Source organism: Amphiprion ocellaris, chromosome 8 (assembly GCF_022539595.1).
Source record: "Amphiprion ocellaris isolate individual 3 ecotype Okinawa chromosome 8, ASM2253959v1, whole genome shotgun sequence".
NCBI lineage: Eukaryota > Metazoa > Chordata > Actinopteri > Pomacentridae > Amphiprion > Amphiprion ocellaris.
The window spans coordinates 4,518,055-4,536,587 of NC_072773.1; the positions used below are offsets into that span (position 1 = coordinate 4,518,055).

Below are 18,533 nucleotides of genomic sequence, written 5' to 3' on the forward strand. Positions count from 1 at the left end.
ACTTACCCGTAGGACCCTGTTGGAATGCTGGGAATTATTTTTCACCGCAAAAGAAATACATTTTTAGGGCCTAAACATGCACAAAAACTCACAAAAATTTGCATAAACATCAAAACTGGCGAATACTTTGATGTTTTATGGGGAAAATGGCTCCATAGCGCCCCCTGCTACTTTACTAAAGGGCAGGATGTTTCATCTACATCGACCAAATGTGGTAGGCATGTCCTAAACCCAACAGGACGGCTTTTACTGTGAGATATTTTGTTGTTTTTGCTCATTTTCAGGGGCTAATTCCTCATAGTGTGTAACTCCAAGAGACCTCAAATTTGGCTAGTTTATATAACAGGCCTCAGTGATGAAAAGTTATCAAAATGTTTTGCAAAAGTCTAAGGGAATGGCCATGGCAGCTCCCTGAACTTTGATGCTTTGCCATGAAACAGGAAGTGCTGTCTAACTCCCCTCTACATGCTCCAATCTGCCTAAAACTTCACATGTATGATCAGAGACCTGTCCTGATCACATCCATATGCCAATTCATTCATAGTCAGAGCGCCCCCTGCTACATTTGTAACATCTACTATGGGCAGGACATTTCATCTACCACATCTGGTAAAACCATTTGGTGATCAGAGACCTCCTTGATCACATCAATTTACAGTCATAGAGCTACCTGTTGGCAACTGGAAGTTATAGGCAGTACATGTGCACTTACCATTGCTACAAACGTTGTGATATAATCCTTGAAATTGGTCAGCTAAGTCATAGCACCTTCATAACTTTACAGTGTAAAGCATTTGAGTTTTCATACAATACCGCTGCCGTGGAGATGCATTTTCTCCATGAAACAGGGAATAGTTTTTGACATCTTAGGAATGCTCAAAAACTACCTAAAATTGGCACACACATCACAGTCGGCTAAATGAAAGAAAGTGTATGCTTCTCGGGACTGCATATGCCATCACGGCCCCTGTAGCATTTTTAACAAATAACCCCCACAGGACGTTTCACCTGCATTAATGCAATATGGTTGACATATGTAGCTCATCTTACCCTCAATCCAACAGGAAATTCACCATTTTGGCTTAACTGCTGAATTTTTGTTATTTTTGCTCATTTTCAGGGGTTAACTCCTGATAGGGGGTAACTCCACGAGATCTCAGATCGGTCCAGTGTATACAACAAACCTCAATGACGAAAAGTTATTAAAATGTTCAGCAAAAGTCAAAGGGCGCGGCCATGGCGACTCCTTGAACTTTGTTGCGTTGCCCTCTACATGCTCTAATCTGCCTCAGACTTTACATGTATGACCAGAGTCCTGCCCTGATTACATCCATATGCTAATATCAATTCACAGTCATAGGGCCACCTGTTGGCAAAAGGAAATTAAATATTTTACGCATTAATGTAGACAATGATGATGATTCATGGAGACAATGGTGAGTTGTCATCAAACGCTGTGTGGTGGCGGCGCTGTGAATTTTGATGTTTCGCCATGACAGCTGAAGTGTTTATATCTCAGCTGCACATGATCCAATCTGCCTCAAACTTCATGTGCTGGACACAAGTCCCACACTCAAAAATGTAGTCATAGTCATAGCACCACCTATTGCTAACAGGAAGTTTAGCCATTATATTTGCACATACTGTTGCAAGAAACTTTGTGATCTAATCCTTGACATTGGTCAGCTAAGTCTGAACTCCTTGACATTTCTGCCACACCTCGACATGCCACACATTCCGACATGCTTGCAGCTTTAATTATTATTCTGTAATTCAGAATTTAATTGGTTTGATTGATGTGGAACAGGTAAATAAGATGAGTGGTGTGCTGCTCTCATTTTGAATACAAATTCAAACGTCCTTAGAGTCATTGCCTGTACACATACAATGAGATTTAATAATCCTAAACGCAGAATGTGTTTGATTTCAGACTATGAACGTCCAATCATCATCACTGAAGACGAGCCGTCCAGCCTGCCTATCATCCTGGGAGTGAGTTTTCTGTTAGTTCTGTTGGTAGTGGTCGCTGTGGGGACTCGATTCTATGTTACCAGGAGAAACAGGAAGTTGAGTGAGTATAACCAAACACAGAATGACAAAATAATCTCTTATCAAACAGTTCAAAGGTGTGCTGCAGCCTCTTCACCAACAGAAGGCAGCATTTCTGCATGGGACTCTATTGTGGTACTTTGTGGTTTATGGGACCTTGAAAACTAATCTGATCACTGCTGCTAAACATCACTTTCGCACACAACTGATAATATGACAGCAAATGCAACTACAGAACTGGAAAAAGTCTGCCACACTTCTAAATGTGTGGATATGTTGTGTTTTTTTGCTCTTGTACTGCCCTTAATTGCAGTAGTATAAGACGAAATTGTGGTTGTCATGAACCAGTAACTGTCTGATACTGTTCAGATCCAGCAAGGATGCTGCCAGGCAAAGAAATGGAGTTCGAAAGCGGCGAGTATGAGGACGTCGTAAACAGAGACGATGAAATGGAAGACGCGAGAGGCGGCAGTGAGTCTCACAACATACAGACATTGTTTATTTTATTTTATTTTATACATTTTTTTGCATGTATATATATATATATATATATATATATATATATATATATATACACACAAATAAAAAGATATATAATAGAGAAAGAAATTACATATAACAAATAAATAAATGTATAATAATATATAATATATTTATGCATGAAATATTTAAATACATTTAAACAAATATATATATATATATATATATAAATTTAAACATACTTAAACAAATATTTAAACTAATATTTTGTTTAAATGTGTAAATACTTATATGTATGTATGTGGCAGCTTTGCTATGAATTCTACATAGTGAGTGGTTTATATTATATTATATTATATTATATTATATTATATTATATTATATTATATTATATTATATTATATTATATTATATTATATTATATTATATTATTAGGATTAGTAATACCACCAGGTGGACCAAAAATAATCACCTCAGTTTAATAAAATGTCTTGCTGTTCAGCACTGAGAGATTTTTTTTGTTTAATATAAATATTTGTATGGTCATATATCACAGCTTTGCCATTAATTCTACTTTCACATGGTGTCCTTGGCGGGATGATTGGGGGTGATTTTGCCCAAATAAAAATGGAAAAAACAAACAAACTTAATTACAAGTAACACAGTATTAGAAATAATATCAGTACCAACTAAAACAAATGTTGAATCCTAATCAAATATGAGAATATTTTTCATTTAATATACAGAAATAAGATTGCTTCATCCCACACAGTGATCATCATAGTGAATAATTTTATTTATTATTTTTTATTGTCATCAAGGTCAAACATTTATTTATTTATTCATTCATTTATTTGTTAACTATTACTAAGACTAGTAACAGTACAAAGTGGATGAAAAATGATCACCCTAGCTTTTTTTTTCATGCAGTACAAGAGAATTTGAGGTGACAATAATGACTAATTTTATCTTAGTAATTGTGAATAAGCAGTTTTTTCTCACTAATACTATATACATATATATTAAACATGTATGTATGTATATGACAGCTCTGCAGTTAGTTCTATGGTCATTCCATGCCAGTTCACACACATTTCAGAATGTTTCCCAATTCATGCTATGGATTTTTTTTTTTGTTTTTTTAAATCTTGCAAAACTTCCACCTTAACCTTGGAGCCTTGCAAAATTCTCCACTTTAACTCCAAATACTTTTTCAGTTGTGAAGTTTTGAGAACAGGTCCCCGGTGTTAAATTGGATAACTTTTCAAGCATCTTTAAAGCCTCACCAATTGCTTATTTTTCACAAAAAGTTGGAACTTCATAATTTATGAAGTTTTATGAACTTTATTGATCCACTGCGGGATCAATAAAGGTTTAATCTATCTAACTTGTAATCATAACAGATATTAAATCAATAACAGTCTATAATTTATCGTAAAAAATGTATATCTCCCTTAATATTTTCTCAATTCCAACCAAGTTTTTGTTGTCAGTAGAAACCACTCAGGTCTTCAGGTCTTCCTAAAATTAGCTGAAAAATCCACTTTTTAGGACATTTTAATAGTATTTTTTTCCAGAAAGGATTGTTAAGGACTTCTTTGAAAAGTTTTGAATGAAATGTCTTCATAGCCACTGAAAACATATTAAAAATTAAACATGCTAAATCAAGTACAATTTATGCCAGAGCTGATTTTTTTGTATGCTTTATTAAATGTTATCTCAGATGGACAAAGTGTTTCGTTGCTGCTGGTTTTTTGCAGGATTCAGATCGGACGCTGAGTTCTTCAGAGAGGACGACAGACGGAGCGCTTCCTCTTTACCTTATGATGACATCGACGAGGCGATCGAAGCTCAGCCGCTGAACCCTCCGGCCAACACCACCAGAGCCAGCAACATGCAAGAAGGTGTCTTTAGCCAACACGCTAAGAAGCTTTCAACACATACACTACTGTTCAAAAGTTTTGGGCCAAACAATTTCATGTTTTCCATGAAAACTCACACTTTTATTCATGTTCTAACATAACTGCACAAAGGGTTTTCTAATCATCAATTAGCCTTTCAACACCATAGGCTAACACAATGCACCAGTACAGTACCAGTGGGTTTTTTCTTTGCCAAGATTTTCATTGAAAATTGGTTGATATCTCATCTATGACAAGAAGTATCCCGTGATAACTCACTATAATTCAAGAAATGTGTGTCTGGGTGTCTGTTCTCCACATATATCAACAACCGTACATCAGGTCTACTTCAAACTTGGTGGGTTTGCTGCTGGAGGTCAGAAGAAGTGCAGTGTTGAGTTTGAAGCAAATCAGATGAATAATGTTGGTTTTAGATGTCTGTTTTGGGGTTTTAGGTTAAGCCCCTAGTATACACTACTGTTCAAAAGTTTGGGGTCACTCAGACAATTTCAATGTTTTCCATGAAAACTCCCACTTTTATTCATGTGCTAACATAACTGCACAAGGGTTTTCTTTCATCAATGAGCCTTTCAACAGCATTAGCTAACACAATGTAGCATTAGAACACAGGAGTGATGGTTGCTGGAAATGTTCCTCTGTACCCCTATGGAGATATTCCATTAAAAATCAGCTGTTTCCAGCTAGAATAGTCATTTACCACATTAACTATGTCTAGACTGTATTTCTGGTTAATTTAATGTTATCTTCATTGAAAAAAACGCTGTTCTTTCAAAAATAAGGACATTTCTAAGTGACCCCAAACTTTTGAATGATAGTATATTTGTTACTATTCACAGCTACATATCAACACTTGGCAAATTCTCACAAAGTAGCTGGAGTTTCATCTTTTTTTTCATTAGCAAATATAGCTAATCACTATAGCTATGTCCAATATGCTTCAAACTTGGCAGGTGTATGGTTGGGGATTTGAGGAAGAGCAATGTCAAGTTTGAAGCAGATTGCATGAATGATGGCCATTTTGGGGGGTCCTAGATAACATTAGCAAGTAGAAAAGCACTCAGAGAGAACAGTACTCCACCAAGGCTGTTCATTCCCCCACATGGCTTTGTCAGAAATGCAGCATTTTATTTTATTTTTTAAATGCAGTATTTGTTTATTAGTTACTTATGATCAGAAATCACAGCACTATAAAATGTGGCAATCTAATATCGATGTACCCAGAAAGAAAATGACCATGTGTTGAGCACAGGCATGTGTTATGCATGTGTACGTTATGTACAGATACTGAATTGTGTGACTAAAATATTTAGCAGGCAGCAGGAATTGATGCGACTCGGAAACAATTTAATCAACTGTTCCTTGTATCATTTCCGATGGATAAGTCCTGATAAGTCCTCAGTGGTGGATTTGTAGTAGTATCACAATCATGTGATCATCAGCAGGCAGCTGACGTAGTGTTCACTTGTTGTCATAGTTACAGTGACGCCGTGCCGCTATCTCGCAATGATACAAAAATCTTCAACAAATCTGTGGATTCAGACTTTAAGCTGCATCACTGCCAAAATCTAATCACTTGGTCCTTGTGTCATTTCTGACCTTCCCTGAAAATTTCATCCAAATCTTTTTTTGAGTGATGTTGCTAACAGACAAACAAACAGACGGCAATCGTCACATAACTCCGCCACGTTCCTTGGCGCAGTGATGGCTGCCGCTGCTGCCTTAGAAAGCAGCTACATGCAAGAAGGCATCTTTAGCCTGGAGAGTTTTGAACACATTTGTCACAGTTAAACACAAATAATTCTCACAAACTAGCTGAAGTTTCACGTTTCTGTCTGTTTCCAGACAAAGTGACCTATGAGGTGGAAGATCCGCCTGAAAACTACGACGACATTGACGACATCACTAAAGCTGAAGTTCACGACGGCCCCAAACCCACAGCTGACCGTGATGCTGCTGCTGCACCTCCGGGGCCGGTGCCGGGGGGCGAGGACTACCTGGTGCCGGGTCAAGATGGGTGAGACAAAGCCAGGTTTAAAACCCACTGAGACAAAGTGCAGGATCCCAAAACCTCCTTGTACTTGGATAAAAATGGAAAAAAAAAACTAATTATCAACAATTTTTTTTGAATGCAACAAGAAATAAACCTACAAACAGTGCAAAAACGGCTGAAACAAATTGAATTAACATCATTTGAAATATTATTATAAATATAAAACTTGATTTGTTTATTCTAATAGGTTTTGTGTGACGTCTTACTTTCGCCAATAGTGCCTTATTAAATGTGGCAGGCTGCAATTAAATTCAAGATGAAGAAAATATAAAGTAAAATTTTGTAATTTCAGTTTTGTATCTTTCTCATTTTTTTAGTGTAAATCTGCTGCCTGTGACTGATTTGTAGCTTTTGTTGTAACAAGCATCTTTTATATGATGTATATGATGCAAACAGCTTCTCCTACAGTATTCTATGATGATTATTTTTGCAGTAACTTATCAGTTGCATCAAAACATACATAAATACGAGTTGTCCAACATAAATACTTCCATAAAGCACAGAGACACCAAAAATAAAAGAAATGCTACACGAATCCAACTCTATATTATCACATCTGTTGTGTAGGCTGTGTAGGTAAATTTAACTTCATGCTATCACATTATGATTTTAAAAGGTGTAGTTTCATTTGATGTCGGGAAACAGTAAGATTAGCTGGATTAGCCTTTACGGTCATGACTATGTTAAGCTAAGCTAACTAGCTTCATATTTTGCATAAAAATGTGGGATCAGTGTTGATTTTCTTGATAAACTTTGTGCAAGAAAAATGAATAAGCAACCCTCTTGAAATATGAAAATTGTGGTTTAAATATATTATGTTCTTTAAAAGATTTTTAAAAAACTATATGCAGTGTTTCATTATTTTTAACTTATACATATAGCATATACTAATATTAGTTAGCAAATGCTATATGTTAAAAATAACATTTTCAACATTTTATAAAATGAGCAAAGACACCATCCTCTCATTGCCTTTCTTTCTCCACAGATTACAAAATGTCGAAACTGCCTACTACACTAGTATTACGTACTGATTTGGTCAAAGTGCAGCACGTAACATGCAAAAAAAATGCCAAAAATACATGAATCTTGTACAAATTCAATAAAAAATGTTCAGCATGGATTAAACCAGTCTATCTCGGCTACTGTGTGAGGAGACAGAGGAGACATGAAGTATTAAAAATACAGAGCTGGTAAATAAGAGAAAATATTACTACCATACCAGCATCTGTATTAAAATAAGAACTAGAAAAGCACTCACAAAGCGCAGCACTCCGCCAAGGCTGCTCATTCCTTGTATTGTTTCCGATGGATAAGTAATGATAAGTTCATAGCGGTGGATTTGTAGTAGGATCACAATCATGTGATCGTCAGCAGGGAGATGATGTAATGTTCACTTGCTGTCATAGTTACAGTGACGCCATGTCGCTATCTGGCAATGAAATCTCTTTAACAAATCCATGGATCCAGACTATAAGCTGCATCACTGGCAAAATCTAATCACTTGGTCCTTGTGTCATTTCTGACCTTCACTGAAAATTCCATCCAAATCCGTTTGTCCGTTTTTGAGTAATGTTGCAAACAGACAGACAGACAGACAAACCAACGCCACATAACTCCGGCACGTTCCTTGGTGGAGTATTAAAAATACAGTCAGTTTGCAGAATTGATAGAAGCTGATTTAGTTGCAAAAAAAGTTTTCTTTTAAATTATCACATTTTTTAAACTTCAAACAAATGGCACAAAAGTGGATGCTAAACATTAGCTGTGCTATCGTTTACTTCTGCTTTTCAAAACCAGCCAAACCTCCTCTAGCATAATGCGAAATAATACGATTTAACCGTTTCATAGTGCTGCTAATGTAAAACGTAACATGCAGTACATACTACTAGTATGTAGTAGGTGGTTTTGCAGCTTGTGATGAATTTTGAGCTGCAACTTGAAATGCACATTCTAAACATGTTAGACTTACATTAACTTGTTGAAAATATGTATAATGTGGGACCTTTAAAACATAAAGTGTAATGAGTTCTGTTGGCTGTTGTTGTCGTCTTATATTTTAAATTTATTTTGCATCTAGTGACTTTCCTACTTGACTTTTTGTGCACTGTATCAAAAAAAGATCCAAACTGCAAAAAAAAAAAAAAAAAAAAAAAAAATGCAGATGGTTGAGCTAAAATACTCTGAATTGATGAAAAAATGCAGTTTTATAGTGACTTTTTGTACGGTCTGTTCATGTTGTGTTCTTTCCTTACTTTTTCATCAGAGTAAAGCTTGTGTGTGTTGCTGCTTCGTGTCACTCTTTTGGTTTGGTATCTTATAGCACTGGAGCGATAAACTTATTGTGTTATATACAGGTAGGTTGCAAGCTGTGAGACTGGTAATATATTCAGCAGATTCAAGAAATTTGTATGTGTGTGTGTCCGTACTTTGCTTCTCTCAACAGCTGTACATCCAATCTGCTGTAAACTTAGCCGGTGGATGGATGGGGATCCAAGGGAGAGCAGTGTCAAGTTTGAAGCAGATTGGATGAACAGTGGCCATTTTCTGGGGTTTTTGTGATCCTTGGAAACATTAGCAAATATTGCTAATGTAGTAAATACGGCGATAGCAGACGTCATCAGTGTATGACGTGCAATACTTATGTCATGTTTTAATAGGAGTCATACATGTTCTGGCAGAATTAGTCTGATTAAAAATAATTTGTAGATTTGCAACAGCAGAGACAATGAAGCAGCAGAAAAAATGATGAAATTGTTGTGTGAACAGCATTTTTAATTTTTTTTTCCAGAATTCATATGAGCGCAGGAGCTCAAAACTATTTTCTACACATGTAAATTTATATATATTATATACAGGTAGGTTGTAAGCTGTGTGACAACAGATTCAAGGAATTTGAGTGTGTGTGTGTCTGTACTTTGTTTATCTCAGAAGCTGTACATCCGATCTGCTTCAAACTTGGCCCGTGTAAGAACAGGGATGCAAGGAAGAGCAGTGTAAAGTCTGAAGCAGATTCAATGAACGGTGGCCATTTTGTGGGTCTTTTTTGGGTCCTCAATCTGGTGTTTGGCTGCCTGTGGGCGGGGCCTAAGTTACTGCCCTTTACATTAGCAAATATAGCAAATATATGCCATATTTTCTGGCAGAATTAGTCTTGTTAAATATAATCTGTAGTTTTGCAGCAGATTTTAAAAGATTTGTGACGAAAAACTATTTAAAAAATCACTTAAAATGGATGTTTAACACAGTCTTTTTTAATCTGGTTTCATCTTCTATGTGCATCTCCACTGAGTTTAGGAAACGGCTCAGATGTTGAGTATCAAACTGTATGTTATTTAAGCCGTATATAGTTTGATACACAGCACAATAAGCCGTTTTCTCCACAAGACGTCGACTTTAGAGACTGAAGGCGTGCAAGTGTTTCTTTTAAATTGTACATTTATCATCAGGATAAGGGTTGGGTTAACTCTGACACTCCTCTGGTGCTTTGACATGTCCTATAATCGCCTAAATAGTCGGGACGTACGAGAGCAGCTGCTAATGTTAACACGCCATGCGTAAGGGGTTGACAGACATGCTTTTAAGCGACTGACAGAGCTGCAAGAGCCCGAACATGTTTGGTCAGGAGTTATCCGAGGGCCGCCGGGACCTCCAGACGCAGCGATGCACCCAGAGGGACTAATTTGTAAGCAGCGGCCCCCATATGATATGTAAACAGCAGAGCGGGCCCCGCTGGCTCAGGGATCATATTCAGGATTAGGTCTGTCTGATGGCTGCAGCTGAAATAGAAGTTGTACCCGTCCGTAAGCGACACCGATAACGTTTTCATTCGAGCTCAGGTGCCGCTGCGGGACCCATCGTGTTGTTTACTCTGAGTTGTAAGATTATAAAAAGAAACCCTCGTCGCTGTCAGCAGGGATGATCTCTGCTGACAGCGACGGGCAAAGTGTGGTCAGCGCCCCGGTGACCTTCCGTCCAGCCGCCTTTAAAGGAAACAGCTGCTGTTTAACCTTAAAATCCTCTTTTTCCACTGGTTGCTGTTATTTTTAGCAAACATCGGTGCAATATTTCAATTCTGAGTGTTTGGCCCTCAAAAAAAAATTGAAATAAAAGAATAAAATAAGGGTTTGGAAGCAGAGTGGACTGTAGTTTGTGAGAAAAATGGATCCAAGTTTTGTGTTTTCAAGAATGGTCTAACATTCACTGTAACACTGTATTTGGGGTGTGGGTTAGACCAGTTTGCCACTAAAATCTAGACCATAAAATATTACAGAAATGATATAAAACTCAGTTTGGATGTTTTTGTGGGTTAGATCACTTAGTTTTCAGTCATTTTAATGAATTTTCAATTCATTCTGAAACAGACAAGTAATTTTAGTCATTCTTTGAGTCATTTTGGGAAGATTTTTGGCATTTCTGAAAACTTGTGTAATTGTGAACAAATTTTCTATAATCTTGGTTCATTTTCAAGTCATCTTTAGACAAATTCTGAGTAATTTTGGATGATTTTTTTTAAAAAGCATCTTGGACAAATTTAGTGTCATTCTGCAAATTTTCAGTCATTCTGGATCATTTTTAATCATTTGAGAGAAATTCTGACTGATTTTGGATCATTTTCCAGTCATTTTAGATTATTTTCATTCTGAACCAATTTTCATCATTTTCGATCGTTTCTGGAAATTTTTCTGTAATTCTGGATCATTTTCAAGTCATTTTGGACACATTTTCAATCGTTTGGGATCATTTTAGAAGTATCTTGGACAATAAGGGTTTGAAAGCAGAGTGGTCTGACCCACTTTCTGTAGTTTATGAGAAAAATGGGTTCAAAGTTTTGTGTTTTCAAGAATGGCCTACATTCAAAGTACTATTTTAACACTATATTTGGGTTGTGGGTTAGTTAGACACTTTGCCACTAAAATCTAGATCATAAAATATTACAGAAATTATATAAAACTTTTTTGGGGGTTTTACCACTTTACTTTGAAACGCTTCAGTTAAATGTGTATTTAATGCTACAATGCTAATCAGAAAATCTAGTGAAGCACAGATGCTTTTGAGGAGGGAAATACATTATTTATTTAAAAGTTTCAGGTCTCTATTAGGTGGTCAGTAGGTTCCCTAATTCAGGATTTACATATTTCAACAACTTTTCAGTGGACTATAATTAACAGTTTCCATGATCTATTTTAGTTTACTTCAGTTTGAATTCGTTCATCATTTAACTTTTCATCTGGGTCACTGCCAGCTCAAATACTATTTTTTGTACTAGTAACTCATCAGATAGTTTGGTTTATAACAAAAAACTGCAAAACTCATAACATTCTTATAGCCTCTGATGAGAATAAATAGTAAAATCAGAGATGTGACTGGGCTCAAATTTCATTATAGTGACTTCGGCACATGTGAACTTACTATTTTATATACAGGTAAGTTGCAAGCTGCATGACAGGTAATATATCCAACAGATTTACGAAATCTGTGTGTGTGTGTGTGTGTGTGTGTGTGTGTGTGTGTGTGTGTGTGTGTGTGTGTGTGTGTGTGTGTGTGTGTGTGTGTGTGTGTGTGTGTGTGTGTGTGTGTGTGTGTGTGTGTGTGTGTGTGTCTGTTCTTTGCTTACATTAACAGCCATACATCCAATCTACTTTATACTTGGCTGGTGTATTGATGGAGATCTGAGGAAGAGCAATGCTAAGTTTGAAGCAGATTGAATGAACAGTCACCATTTTAGGGGTCTTTTGGAGGGTCCTGGGTGACATTAGCCAATGTAGCTAATATAGCAAATGTCATAAGTGTATAATTTGCAGTAATTATAACACATTTTGATAATAGCCGTATATACATTGCAGAATTAGTCTTAATAATAATGATCTGACAAGTAGTAACAACAGAGACAATGAAGCAACTGAAAAAACTATGAAACAGTTGTATAAACAGCATTTTTTTCTTATTTTTGTCGGAATTTATTGGAGCACGAAACTGTTTTCTACACATATGAACTTATTATAATATATACAGTAAGTTGCAGGCTGCGCGACAGGTAATATATCCAACAGATTTACGAAATGTGTGTGTGTGTGTGTGTGTGTGTGTGTGTGTGTGTGTGTGTGTGTGTGTGTGTGTGTGTGTGTGTCTGTTCTTTGCTTATCTTGACAGTTGTACATCACATCTGCCGTAAAATTGGCTGATGTATTGATGAGTATCTGAGAAAGCGCAGTGTCAAATTTGAAACAGATCGGATAAATGGCAACCTTTTTCCTGAGTCTTTTTTGGGTCCTTAATCTAGTTTTTGGCTGCCTGTGGGCGGAGCCTAAGTTGCTGCCCTTGCTAGGCAACACTAGCAAATATAGCTAATATAGCAAATATAAAGAGCATCAAATGTTATCAATGTTATAATTACATCACATTTTGAAAAGAGCCATACATATACTGGCAGAATTAGTCTAATTAAAAATAATCTGTAGATGTTGAAGATGATGTGATTTTTTTAAAAATCATGATTTACTTTTGATACAAGCACAGGAGACATATAATTAATCCTGATATGAGATGCTTTTTCTTTATCTCATCTCTTCAGGTTCAGGCCTTCATCTTTTCAGAATATTCCACAAAGTTTTTCTCTTATATATGTCTTTTAAATGCAACTTTCTGCCTCCTGTGCTGTCATTCTCTTATTTGTTCACAGTTGATAAAGTTCACTCAGCCGCCAGGTGGTGGCTCTTCGTGGATTTACCAATCGGACGAGCCATTGGCCGGGAAAGGTCCCAGTTGTGGTGATTTTCCAAAACAAATGGTGGTATTTTTAGTGCTCAGTGTGGATGGTGTCATCCATAAAGCCTGGACATGTTGTGTACAGAGTGTGTTAGTGTGTGTGGACGGAGACGAAGCTACCGGGAAAGTGATGGAATTCACACTGAAAACACCGAAAACACATGAATTATCATATGGATGGTGTTTTGTTTCGGCAAGTGCTCCACTGATAACAACAAATAATGTAATTTAACATTATAAAATGCAAGGAATCAATGTTAAGTAACAGTATGTTTATGTAAAAGTTGGTTATGTTTTAGGTTGGTTTCGTAAAAATTAAAAGTTTCAGTCAAGCATTTTAACCATTTTTCATATTAAAAATCAAAATTTTTCAATAAACTATTTATTTCATAATATATGGCACTTGCATAATAATGGTTGATTTATCAATAGATAAATTATAGAAATATCTATTTTCATCCAACATTAGCTTCATATATCATCTCATCATATTGTAACTCTATGCTTTAGCCTAGCATTTAGCATTTAGCTAACCACTATAACCATTTTTCCTAATTAAAAATCTAAATTTTTCAGTAAACTATCTATCTGTTTTGTAATATATGGCACTTACATAATAATGATTGATTTATCAATGGATAAATTACAGAAATATCTATTTTTGTGAAACATCAACTTCATGTATCATATCATCATTTAGTAACTATATGCTTTAGCCAAGCATTTAGCATTTAGCTGACCAGTTTAACCATTTTTCCTAATTAAAAATATAATTATTTCTGTAAAATATCCATTTATTCATAATAATTCATAATATTTACAAAATAATTTCAAGTTTCACTCAATGGATAAATTACAGAAATATATATTGTTAATATTATTAGTAAACATTAACTTTGTTAGTGTTTAGGTTTGTTGAGTTTAAATATTTAAATTTGTATCATGAATTTAAAAATATGTCATAACTGGATGTTTAAAACAAGCCTTAAGCATTTGGGTAATTATTTTTATGATATTTTAAATTAGAAATCAGTGTTTTTGTGATTTATCCATTGATTTTAACTTTATTTTTGCCATTATAATTATTTTTGTGATCAGTTTTGACTGTTTATCTCAGTTATCTAACTATTTAAACCATTTATTTTTAATCTTATTTGCTTTTAGTCATCTGTTTGGCCCATTATTATAGTTAGTTATTACTCTAAGCTACGTCTGTTTTCAACCATTTATTCACTACTTTGTGTTTAAACTTTGCCACTTAAGCAGCTGACTTCATACAGACTTTTTTAGAATTTCCAGTTTTGTTTTTTTTCTGGCTTTCACGTTCATTTACTACATGATGACTAGATGGTTCAGATGCTGTCATTTGCTTTTTTGTTCAATTTATTGACTATTTATTTCACTGTTCAGCATTTCTAAGCAATGAACAAACTTTTATCTGTTGGTTTATAACATCAGTAACTGAAGCAGATGTTAAAACTTAACAGTAACTGGAGGAAAAGGTTGAATAAACAGTTAATGATATAAATGCTATTGTGGTTAAATAAAATATATCTTCATGAAATAGTAAGTTATAATATTTAACTTTTAAAAAAATACTGTCCATTAATAAGCAGGAAAAATGTAATTATAGCTGGATACAACAATTTATTTTATTTTTTGCACTTTGGTCATGTTTTTTTTTTGCTTATCAATGCTAAATGGGGAAAGTCAGTTTGGAAAATTATAAGTTATTAAATGCTAACGGGTTTTTTCACTATATGTAAGCCATTTGATCTACAGTTAAATCACAAACAAACTTGACACAGACTTTTAATACGATATCCAATTTTTAGGTTGTTAAATTAATAAATCAGCAAAAGAAAATGGATGAATTGAAGAAACAAAATAATAAATGAGGCATCCTGCTCCAAACTTGTTTATTTAGCTTTAATATAATAATATACGTTCTTTCCAGGCAATAAAATGCTGCAGACTACTGGAAAAAAGCACCAAAAGGTAACATGGGAAACATCCTCATCCAGCAGTTTCTGTCCATCAGAGTGTGATGATGAACTAATGTGGTGTAACAGAAGAGATAAGATAAAGAGGAAAGTGTTTTTCATCGCAGCACCAACTGATCTTTATTTGGCAGTTGAAGGAAATTGTGTAACGATAAGAGTTTCCTGGAAAATATACGATGCTTATCTGGTATCTAACATTAAGATTAAAAGTGCACAGGAAGCCTGAAACAAACATAGATTATTTTTCAGTTTATGGTGCTGTAAGTGTTGAAACGCTGCTGGTGTCGTCTTGTTAAACAGGACAGACATGCAGCGCTGCATGGCTGCACAGATAGTTGGCTTTGTGGTTGGATTTACGTTGGCTGCATTAGTGTTTGTTTGACAGTGTGTGCTGACAGACGACCTCGGTTAGCGTAATGCCCTATAGAAGCATGTAAAGCATGAAGGGGGGGAACAGCAGGTTCGGGCTTCGGGCCAAGTCCGGTTCTGTCCTCAGATCCTGAAAGCAGCTGTAGCGTCCAACATCCATCAGTGCAGAGCCAGCTGATGCTCCCAGCAGAGGATGAGGAAGGTCAGGAGGGATGAAAAGTGACTGTCGAGGTCATAAAATGAACTGTAATTACCTTCATTTAACCAGGTAAGTTAGTTGAGAACTGATTCTCATTTTCAAGAACGACGTGGCCAAGAGGTGGAACACAAACAAGATAAACAACAAAAACAGATTACATTGAAGAACATTTTATATCCCACTCATCAAATTTCAAATAATCCATGCACAAAATACTAAAACATGCAGTTGTTGTGTAAATGTTCTTGTCCTGAGAACAAATCTGAAAAAAATAGGAGAAAACAATGTTTGAAAATATTTTTAAAATACCAAATAAGTCTGGAGTTCCCCCTAAAATGTCATTTTTCTCTTGTCCCACCCTGCTGATGGCAACAATGAATCTCAAATAAAACAGTTAAAATAATACTTACATCTCCTTCTTTTGAATATTTTTTTACACCGATGTCTCTTTAAGTTAGTCAGAAATTAAATGAAGCTAAATTAAATTAAAAATACAATAAAAATATAAAATAAGATATAATATGATGGCTTTAAATAAAAGATAAAGTAATAAAAAATGAATAGACTAAAATATTTAAATATGTAAGTCATTAAATGATGAAAATGTATGAATAAAATTTGTTCTAAAAAAATACTAATAAATAAAACCAATCACACAGTATTGAGGAACTGAGGAAACACCAAATTAAATAAAAAATAAAGTAAAAATAAATGCAATTATATTAAGTAAAATAAAAAATAAAATAAAATTCTATTAAATAAAAATTAACTGAAACTGCTCAAAAATTACATTAAGCTAAATTAAATTAAGAATATAATGAAAAAAATAAATATAATATGATTGGCTTTAAATAAAAGATAAAGTAATAAAACACGAATACACTAAAATATGTAAATAAGTGATTAAATAGCAAAAATTTATGAATAAAATTTGTTCCAAAAATAACAACACTAGTAAAGTAATAAAATCAATCACATAGTATTAAGGAAGTGAGGAAATGCTATCAGAAATTATACATGTAGTGAGGAAACAACAAATTAAATAAAAATGAAATAAATATAATTATATTAAGTAAAATAAAAAAATACAATTGAATTATATTAAGTAAAAATTTACTTAAAGTAATCAAAAATTACATTAAGCTAAATTAAATTAAAAATAAAATAAAATGAAAATAGAAAATGAAATATAATCTTGTAATTGCTGAAACTTTTTTTAATCAACATAATATTTTAAATAATAATTATTATGGATGGAATGTGTGTCCCACATGTTAGCATAACCTTTTTAGCTGGTAGAAGAAGAAGAAAACAGTGAATTAAATGCTGGAATTAACATCATCAAACTGTTTTCCTAAAGAATGGGTAGAGCAAAGCTATGTCCTCTCCTCTATTTTTCATATTTTCATAACATCGTCAGCCTTGATTGAATGTCTCTCTCTACCTCATATTATCAGGATCAGACTAATTCTTTGGACTGTTTTCCATCAGTCAGTTTGTCCTCTTGGTCAGCAGTAACAGCAGCTAAATATCTAGCTTCTACTGCTGAGAAAAAGCTAACATTAGCATGGATTAGCAACCCTGTTACTGTGATTAGAGTAGGGTTAGCAAACAACACAGAAAACATGGAATAAAAATGCTACCATTGATGTGGAAGCCTTTGATAGTTTATTACCTATTATTGATGAATATGGAGCAGAAATTGTAAAAGAGAAGGTTTATTTTTCAAAAATTTTGAAGCCCAAATCCTCCAATTCTAGAATGATCCATGTACAGCAAATCACACAATATTACAAAACAAATTATACAATGATTTGTAAAATAGAAAGGCTAAAATCAGGTGCAGTGGTCCTGAAGTGTTACTCTGACAGACTTTTTAAACGACGAGAACAATGAGTATGAGGTGAGTTTTAGGGATTGTTACAGAGAATTACTTTCAGCAGCGACAGAAGACTGGAACGATTATCGACTGGGAGTGGTACGGACTTTGGGAATGTGGAGGTTGAAAGAAGGAACGTCCGTCTCAGATGAAGTTGACTGCGGACACCACAAAAAAACTGCCAAATATGTCTTGTCAATGACTGACTGGAGAGTTTGACCAAAATTAGTCAAAAATTGCTGAAAGTGACCCAGAATTTGTATAAAATTACAAAAAATTGTCCACAATCACTGAACATGCGTCAAAAATGACTCACAACCTGCCCAGAATGAATAAAAATGTGACCAAAACAAGTCAAAAATTGTTAATGATGACTCAAATTTGGTTCAAAACAATAGGGTCTGATTTATGGAGTTACATGATAACTGCCAAAAAAGTGAATGAAAGGAGCTAAAATAGTGGATGGATGCACAATATTTTTAATTTTATGCCACCACAGCTGCAGTAGTAGCAGCTTTATTGTCATTATATTGAGGTCAGACAGCAATATAATGAGATTTAGAAAAGGAATTTATCGTTCCTGAAGCATAAACAGTAACACAATCATGCTATAGTAAGAAATGTGAACCAAATAGGAACAATATTAGATGCAATGTGCTCCATTATAGCACCAACAAAAGCTACAACCATAATAAAATCCTCTTTTTGACGGCATCAGCAATGACTGAAAAAAGTAAAAGCAGAATTTCTGCATGTATTGGACCTAAAAATCTAACCAGTAAGGGTTTATTTGCAAATGAGCCACAGACAAAGG

The 18,533-nt window shown here is 34.7% G+C and overlaps 1 protein-coding gene across 1 annotated transcript in view; it reads left to right on the forward strand.

Moving 5' to 3' along the window:
- The window catches only part of LOC111571385 (scavenger receptor cysteine-rich type 1 protein M130), a 41,140-nt gene extending 32,350 nt beyond the window's left edge, over positions 1-8,790 (forward strand). The window contains 4 exon segments of the mRNA XM_055013265.1: positions 1,931-2,071; positions 2,419-2,520; positions 4,290-4,433; positions 6,294-8,790. Of these exon segments, the coding sequence (XP_054869240.1) occupies positions 1,931-2,071; positions 2,419-2,520; positions 4,290-4,433; positions 6,294-6,469 (563 nt within the window). The 3' untranslated portion in view covers positions 6,470-8,790.
- The last annotated feature ends 9,743 nt before the right edge of the window (positions 8,791-18,533 follow it).